Consider the following 8,662-nt stretch of genomic DNA (forward strand, 5'->3'; position numbering starts at 1 on the left):
CTAAACCGAAGGGTTGGCAAAGTCGCGGAATCCAGGTGGGATGGCCCAGCCATGCGTCTTGCAGGATCGCTCGTACGCATCGATAGCCTCCGCAGTGCCGTAGTCACGCTGCATCTGCTTGCCCGTGGTCTCAAGACGAGCCGGTCGGTCCTGGCTCATCATCTCGACGCGGACCTGCAGGAGAACGCTCTCAATCGTCGAGACCGCAGTCCATCCCGTGTTGGTCAGGAGCTCCATGCACATGGCGCCACCAGCCGTGACATGGCCACCACCTCCAGCTGCGAATGGGAGGAAGCGGGGTCGGATGACTCTGACAAACGGTGGGCTGAAAGGGTAATCCTTGCCGAACCGGATCTCGAGGACGATGCTGGTGACGCCGGCTAGCTTCATGTCTTTCGCAAGCGGAAGCGAAGCATCGAACGAATGCAGCTCTACGATCCATTGGTAGATGTTGCTGATCAGGTCTGGGTTGATGTACCAGCCAAGTTCGTGCAATGGTGTCTTCTTTTGGATTGCCAATAGTTCCTGCAAGTTTCTATTCAGAGCATTTGAGGCCATCGGAGTAGCGTACATTGGTGGCTGCAACATCGGAAGGGTGTGTTGGTCGAGTGAATCGGCGATAAAATCGGTCAATGGATTAGCTGGCTGCTTTGAGTTCCTGGGAATGATTAGCTAGAGGTGATTTGAAGCCTGCAGGTTACGCACAATACCACGAGTCCCTTGCCCCTGTCCTTGATGGCGAATAATTCGTCGTCAGAGCGCATAAGATCAAGGTCTGAGGCGTTCTCTCCATCACTCTCAATCAAGCTCTCATTCTTCTTGATTTTGATAAAGTTGTGCTTGCGTTTCTTCTTGGCTGGAGTATCGGCTGCGTCGACGTGGAAAGCCCGCGAGATTGAAGCAGCGCAGATTGGAATACCAACTGGCTTGCCCAGCGTTGATTTGGTAACCCGAGTGGGATCTTGCTCAACTTCGCGTCTTGTGTTCCACTCACTGGAAGAGAAAGTTGGAAGTATCAGCGTGCTGAGAGCCGGCATTCCCACATGGGAATCGTAAGAAGAGCAGACTTACCTGTTGAGTCCAATTGGGGGACCAACGAGTCTATCACCCGTCGTTTGAACAAACAGATATCTGCATTGAATCCAATCGACATGTTGAACGACCAGATATGGGCTGCTGCTTGTAAATTGCTTGGGGCAGTTCACGATCTCATTCAAACTCATGGCTGATCGGATCTTGAGCTCTGAACCTTCCCATACGCTCTACGTCGCGATTAGCACGGACTTACAAAGCCAGAGACGAGAGAACTTACACCTGGGGTGACTTGCGCGTAGCCAATGGAAGTCGCCTGATCCATTGCGTGATACACACCATGGCCAAATGCTCTACCGTGAAGGGTTTCCTTGAAGTCCAAACCAGTCCGAATGATGCTGTGCCAGTTGGCCAGCGGACTACCGTGCCATGCGAAAATGGTTGGATACTTGGCATTGAGATTGGGTTTCTGGGCACGGAGGGCATTTAAGAATCTCTGCTCCTTGTCGGGTGAGCCTTGCGCAAATCGGAATTGGACCCAGTTTGGTTCGATATCCGATACCCTCTGATCAAGTCTCGTCTTGGATATGGCCAGCTCAATATCGCTCTGACCAGGGCATCTGTCCACCTGCACGATACAAGAACGATTCGAAGCGATAATCCAGCGAAGCAAACCGAGAGCTGCAGGGGAGATACGCTCCTTCCAAGCCTTTAGACTTGGCTCAGTGTTGTGACTTTGCTGGACCAAGTATGCTCGCATGTCTCTGATGGATGGCAGCGTCTCAATCAGCATGACAATTGTATAGGACTTCGATGCGTCGTTCAAATCGTCAAAATTGTGGCGATAGATGGTCATGATGGCCGGTGAGAGACTACTTGGAGGAGGAGTCATCGCTGCAGTAGCTGGAAGTGGAACTATTTTATCTGCAGATTGTGCACTAAGATCTGGTCCGCGACGGCTGATCGGAGTCGAGGATAATCTGATGACGGGAAAGAAAGAGACGTCTTCGACGCGATAATGCTCTGCGGCAAAGCCATCTAATTGTAGTCAGTAAGTTACTCAGATAAACATTGTTTTGAAACGAGTTTAGCTGCTTGTAGGTGGGGGAGGTTTCTTGGAATTGGAGATCATGTCGACAGATTTTTTATTTAAAAGAATTCGCTTACTGGCTGCTGTGATGATGACCCACGCTCCGGTGTGAACGGGAGAAGTTTCAAGGTCATCGCAAATAACCTCGTGACGACTGTGATCAAATCGGACTTCCATTGAGACCGTTGCAGGATCTTTGAAAGCATTTCGAGATCTGTTAGTGTCCTCAAATTTCTGGTGTGAGCCCAAGCCAACGAGAGCAGCAGTGGTCACAGGAGCCGTGATTGTTGTTGGAGGTACCGAGAGACTCATACCCGTGGGGTAGTCTCGGAGTCGAAGGGCCTGGAGGGAGGGGGGTCATTAGCTGTGCAACTGCAGCGGAATGGAAAATTCATCAGGTCACGACGACTTACAAGCGCGCTTGAGTGGCAAAAGCTGACAAGCAAGTCTACGACATATGGCTGGGTCATGATCTCGTGCTCAACGCTCGGTCCGAATCCCAACGACATGTACTGGTAGAGACAGAGAGGATTCTCACAGACGTAAGGCTTCAGTGCTTCGAATACATTCTCGATCTTGTCGTGACAAACAAGGCAGAACTGCGTACAGCGAGTTAAGTACCGCAAGGTAAATTGCATCGCGATGAATGGAAATGAGATGTCTTTGGCTTGAAGATCGGTAAGGTGGTCTATAGCAATTCGGTTCGGTAGCATGTTGTCTTTCATTCCGTCCGACTCTTCGAAGTACACTGCAGGGAGATCTTCGTTCCCACCCTCCAGGTGACCTTGCTTATCATTGAAATAACGCTTAGCACCTTCCCATCCCACGGCAATAGAGGCGCGAATCTTCAAGAGGGTAATGAACTGGGTATTGGTGAACTGGTTCAGCGAGCTACTGATGAATATATTCGAGAATCCAGCGACGTTCTTCTTGACTTCGCCGGTAGCACCATGGGCCTCTCCTCGGGGAGGCTTGCTCATGTCCTTCGTGGCATCGCTGAAGGCCGCGAGAGCCTCGAGGAGAGTGCACTTGTACTTGTTGCCCACACCAACCCGGAACGAGACGTCGGGGAGTTTGGCAGAGTTGGCGGTGATATCGTCGAAGGACTTGTAACCGTCTGAGTAACGAATCAACAGCATCAGGTATTGTCTTGGTTCGAGATCCCAAGCCTGCAAGGCCTCTTCTGAAATTCCGAGCTTGGCGATCCGAATAGACAGACTGAGGATGCTGCTCACGGATTCAGCCTCCATTCCAGTGATGACTCCAACTTTGAATCCTGCCATCTTCGCAGACCGGAGGTCATTTCGAATGCGGGTCTTTATCTTGGCGGCTGTTACTGGGTTCAGACGTAGAGCAGAATTCGTATGCGAGTTCAAGCCGTATCGAACAGACTCTATACCAAAATCATCATCATCATTGCCGGAATAGTATTCCTCTGGCCCCTCCTCATCCGAGTCTTGCTCATCATCGTCTACGCCAAGAGCATCGAGCATTTCCGTGTCTCCGCCACCGTCATCAATGGTTACAGGATCCTCGCGCGAACCACTTGCGAAGACTCTCTGGAGCTTTTGTGACACGGTGGTCATGAGATCTGGAAGACGCACGCCGAGCGAGATATTGTAAATGTCTTCAATCAGAGCGGCCGCAGCTGGTGAGACGCCTTGGGAGTCTGTATAGGCTATGAACATGCTCTCAGAGGGATACGAAGCAACATCTGTCAGGTCAGCGATGTTTTGAGGCACGAGAAGTTATTATGTAGGGGAGGGGTATGGCCGTGGTAAAAAAAGACACATCATGCTTTTTTTTGAACACCCAGACGAAGTAGCAAAAAACAAACCTGGTTGAGCCATGAAAGTGATCTCGATGGGAGGACCAGAGGCAGGAATGAAAGACACGAGAACATCATCGTCGGGGCCTCTCTCGATCTTGCCGATGCTGGGAATATTCAGGCTGGCGGTGACCTGGATGTCGGCGACGAATTGCTTTCGAGGCATATTTTCAACACTGGCAGCAGCAGCAGCTGCTGCTGCCTTGGATCTGAGGTGGGTGTGATTCCGGGGTTCTAATTATGCGGTCGGTAGTCGTCGTCGTTGTAGTCGTCGTCGTCGTCGTCGTCGTCGTTGAGATGATTAAGTAGAAATTTTGCAATGGGCGACTGAGCGATGGGTTGGTATGGAATATGTGTGTGGGCTGTGGTGAGGTAGGAATCAAGCTTGGAAAGTGAAGGAGAAAGCTGGACCAGACAAGGCTGAGTGAGTAAGGAGCTGCAGCGCTATGCATGGAAGAAGAGCGATACAATCGGCGAAAGAGACTTTGTCCGGAATTAAGAGTCCCTCATCCGTTTTCTTAGTTCCTAAGATTACAGAAAGAAGTGAAGAAAAGTAAAGTGTGTTGTAGTGAAGAATGGAGAGGAAAGGAGAAGAGAAGGGAAGAGAAGAGAGAGGGGAGAAAAAAAAAGTGTTTCGTGGTGTTGAGAGAGGAGGGAGGAAGGAGGAGGAAGTAGAGTTCAAGGTTGAAATGGTAGCCTTGTACAACAAGCGGCATCGCTAGTACTAGCTTGCCGAACAAGGAGCCAATCAGAGAGGGAGGGGCAGGTGCAGGGGGTTGCTGATAACGGACCTGGATAAAGAAGAAGTCTGGGATGGGATGGGACGGATCGTTGTAAGAGTTGTAAGAGAAGGGAGGGGAGATTACTATAGATTACAGAAAGACTAGTGAAGAATAGAGATGAATATACATACATATATGTATATATATATATATATATATATTCTCATATATATTTATATACACACATTGTACCCGTGATGTCCGTCAGTCAGCAGCTACAGTACGGAGCTACCCCTGCCAATCCAAAGCTTGTACGGAGTACCTTCTGCGTCGTGCATGGCTCAATTAGTGACCAATGTACACACTCCTCCCTCTCTTCTCTCTTCTCTGCATCCTCAATACCGGTACCTCCCTCACAACCCATCACCACAACCCATCACCATGGCCTGGGACTCGAAATCCTCCTCGAGGCGTCTTCAGAACAGCAGCGCTACTTCCAGGCCACAACCACAACCACAACCACCACCACCACTCATCACCTTTGAGCCCAAATCCGCTCACGTCTCCGACGCAGCCTTGCAGCCCTTCCTGGACCCTTCCTTCGACCCTGCAGGCTACCTCAACGCCACTCTCCCTGCTCTTCAAAGCGCCGCCAGTGCCTCACAATCCGCAAGAGGAGGCAGCGTGCCGCTCGCTGAACTCTCCACCCAAACACAGACCCTGCTCTCGCATCTCAGCGCGCATACCACCAGGCTGACGACAACTATGACCCAACTCACCGACGAGATCCTACGGAGTGGCAGTCGCCTGGCATACGAGGTTGAGGTGTTACGGGGAGAGACATTGAGCTTGTCCGAGGCCTTGACGGAGGGCTTGCAGGAGGATGTGGTCAAGTTCGTGCCCACTGGCTTGGACCAGGAACTTGTAAGGAAAACGACGGTGCCCAAGACGCCAGTACGAGAAGAAGAACCAGCTACCGTCGATCCCCCATACATCCAGAAGCTGCGGACCTTGACATTGGTACGGTCACGCCTAGAGACTGTGATAAAGACGTTTGGAGACGCTATGGCCTGGACGTTTCCGCCCTCAGAAGTCTCGGTCACCTCTTCCTTCCTCTCGGTTTCCGCACCAGAGCCTGGCTCGGAGATGCATAGTACCGAGGAGAAAGGACAGCAGGTATCAAAGAAGCTACGAGACGAGATAGCAGATCTGTTGATAGGAGCTGATCCTGTGGATGGCATCGAAGCCGCTGCCAAGAGGGTGGAAGAGCTTAAGGAGCTGGCTGTGGTATGGAAAGGAACCGCGGAAGAGAGGGCGAGGACCAAGTTTGTGGACAATCTGGCCAAGATGGTCGAAGATAGACATCGAGATCTACTAAGGGAAGCAGAGCAAGATACGCGGTTGCGGCAGAGGGTCGAGACGTTGGAAGAGGAGGCGAGCTCTGGAGAGAGCAAACCTCAGAATGGGTATGGATTTCTCAGTCAATTACAGAAGCTGAGAGGATCTTCGTGACACGAATATGAAATAAACTCAGAAAACTATCCATCTAGTCGATACCTTCGCCTCCATCGCCACATATTAATACACAATGCGGTACCAACTTGTACACACCTAGCTATGGCAGCTTGCGGTGCAGCAAGATTAATTCCAGCTTGGAGTCGAGTTCTTTCGTACTTCGAGGCCTCAGCTGGGAATTCAAGGCTGTGTGTGCCGTGGGATCCACCGTTGCTACCGATTAGCAAGATGGAGTACGGGCGTGAGTTAACTCGTGCGGCCAGCAAATCTGTCCGTCCCCATGGCGAAAATCTTCCCAATTATAAAGTCAAAATTTACTAAAATTAACGCCTACCCAAGGCTCATCAGAGCGTGCGTTGCAATATTTTTTCCCCCGGTTTCCAAAGATCAACGAACGCATGAGGACAGGATATGCTGGCCGTTCGTTCGAGTACCAGTCTCGGGCGCGGGGGTGCCTTTGACGTTGGTATATGGTTTGGTATATCTATCCCATCCCCTTTCTTGGCGGGCTTTGAGCCCTCGCTAAATTTGCCAAGCTCTACCCTCCGTATAGCGCTGCCAATGCATTGCAGATCATGGTACTGTCGGTATCAGTAAGTATACTTTTATTTTGGTCATTCCATTTTCTACATATCGATTTAGTCTGTTCGTATAAATCGGCTGGCTCGGCGCCGACGAAACTGTACCTGTAAAGTCGAAGGCGCCGCGCACTCGATGGATGGTCAGGCCGTCAGGGACATCGTCTCCTGCGGGAACAAGGTCGTCGGCACGCCGACAATCTGGATGACCTCTGATGGTATGATTCTTCCGATGGAGTTCGAGTTCGCCGTCGTCCCTGCCGCGAATGTCGTATTTGTATTTATTCAGTATTTCTTGGCCGTATCCTTATATCTGACCCTGATTGAATCCCCTTATCAGAAGCGCTACGTCCACCCTTACTCCGTCCTTCGTCTTGCACTTCTTAAGGTTAGGCAACATATCATAGCACGTTCTTCTTTCCCGGTGCATGAGCAGAAAAATAACTGCCTATTCCCGCACAGGCTCTCTTCACGGAAACATCCGATTACGACCGCATAATCCAAGTAGGCAAGGATGTACACCACCTTTGGTTTGCGTTGCGAGCGTGGCGAGGTGTTGATCCGGAGGGATATTTCGGCGATCTGGGATCTTGGGTTGAGAAGAGGATGGAGGAGCTTGGTATTGATTCCGCGGGTATTGATTCAGCGATGTCACGGCTTGTGATGACTGATTCCAACAGCTTTGCATCGACGAATTTGGCGAAGAGTGGGAGACTTAGAAGGGAGGACTGTTGGCAAAGTTCAACCAAGCTCGCTCCTGCAGTGCTACCCTCCAGAGCAAAGCGTCGGCCCGGGAGAATGATTAAATTACCAGCAACCCAACAGTCTAGATGAATCAAAGGGTGACCTTCGCACCTATATTCCCTCAGAACCCAATCTTCCAATACCTAGTTAGGGGTGGTGCGGTAATGTAAATGCTGACGTTGGGACCAATATTGCACCTATCATTAAACTTGACCTCAGAATGTCCAATTCCAACATCTTGCGACGGTGTCGACAGCACTTGATAGAGAGGAGAGATGGCAGGATTTCCATTTTGTAAATTGACATGCAAAGGTTCTCTCGCCTACATTCATGATCTTCCTGTTGTCCGTCCTACACCCGGGAGGGCGTAACGTGAGGTTTTATTCTCGCACTCTGCCCCTGGGACTCGAGCCATGCGGTGCACGTGGCTCATACAGCCTTCGATAGCTTACAAGTCCACCGCGCGAAAGAGCCGTCGGGATTATTGAAAGGAAAAAAAGGAGATGAAAAACGGGGGAGTTAAAACATACAACAGCAGGTATTCGCTGGTGGTCACCCACCCAACTACTAATCTGCCGATCTGAGGCTTGTGTATGGCAGAGCGAACGGGATGCCCAATTCTCCTCAGTCTATGGTCGTATGTGACAGCCTTACTTCGTATGTGGTTTCATCTAGGAGATTGTCCGGCGGATGGTGGGACCAAACGAGACTTAAGTCGATAAATAGACTCCGAATAAATATTGGCTTTCTGTTCAACGAGAATACGCTGGGGTATGCTATTCAACCGAGTTGCTATCATCATATATGCCTTTTATCATTCCGTCTTTGGAAATTTGCGAACGCCTTCTACTCTTAGCTGAGGAATGAATGCTGAGCGAGCTTAAGCCGATAAAAATATTGAAAAGCTGCTGCTGCTAGCTACCTAGCCTGATACCGGCTACAAGTACTTTGCATCGTGTTCATGTATTTTGGAGTCGTGGCTGTTACTACCCGTTAGGGAAGAGAAGATATAGCATGTCTTGGAGATCGGAAAGTCCCTCTTCGCCGGGATCGATTGTGCGCTTAGCGTCTGTAGAAGCTTTTCTGCGCGTCGCTTCGCAAGTGGGCTTTGTTTGCACGGGCCTTGTTTACTTTCTGGGATTTAAGCGAGGCA

The 8,662-nt window shown here is 50.5% G+C and overlaps 3 protein-coding genes across 3 annotated transcripts; 2 read left to right on the top strand and 1 right to left on the bottom strand.

The window, feature by feature from the left end:
- Positions 1 to 4,116, bottom strand: L3040_008100 (uncharacterized protein; the record flags this gene model as incomplete). The annotated part of the gene is made up of 7 exons (XM_007291911.1): positions 1 to 658; positions 706 to 993; positions 1,072 to 1,262; positions 1,313 to 2,070; positions 2,200 to 2,464; positions 2,536 to 3,836; positions 3,960 to 4,116. 7 exons carry the CDS (start codon positions 4,114 to 4,116, stop codon positions 1 to 3), a joined length of 3,618 nt encoding a protein of 1,205 aa, XP_007291973.1.
- Positions 4,117 to 5,113: 997 nt separating this feature from the next.
- On the top strand, positions 5,114 to 6,184 carry L3040_008101 (uncharacterized protein; the record flags this gene model as incomplete). Its single annotated transcript, XM_007291910.1, has 1 exon — positions 5,114 to 6,184. The coding sequence occupies one exon, from the start codon at positions 5,114 to 5,116 to the stop codon at positions 6,182 to 6,184; it is 1,071 nt and encodes a 356-aa protein (XP_007291972.1).
- A 231-nt stretch (positions 6,185 to 6,415) lies between these two features.
- Positions 6,416 to 7,599, top strand: L3040_008102 (uncharacterized protein; the record flags this gene model as incomplete). The annotated part of the gene is made up of 5 exons (XM_066154806.1): positions 6,416 to 6,457; positions 6,527 to 6,538; positions 6,591 to 6,665; positions 6,724 to 6,780; positions 7,228 to 7,599. The coding sequence occupies 5 exons, from the start codon at positions 6,416 to 6,418 to the stop codon at positions 7,597 to 7,599; spliced, it is 558 nt and encodes a 185-aa protein (XP_066010700.1).
- Positions 7,600 to 8,662: the final 1,063 nt, after the last annotated feature.

This window comes from Drepanopeziza brunnea (genome assembly GCF_022702325.1).
Source record: "Drepanopeziza brunnea f. sp. 'multigermtubi' strain 214-2 chromosome Unknown ctg14, whole genome shotgun sequence".
Taxonomy (NCBI): Eukaryota; Fungi; Ascomycota; class Leotiomycetes; order Helotiales; family Drepanopezizaceae; genus Drepanopeziza; species Drepanopeziza brunnea.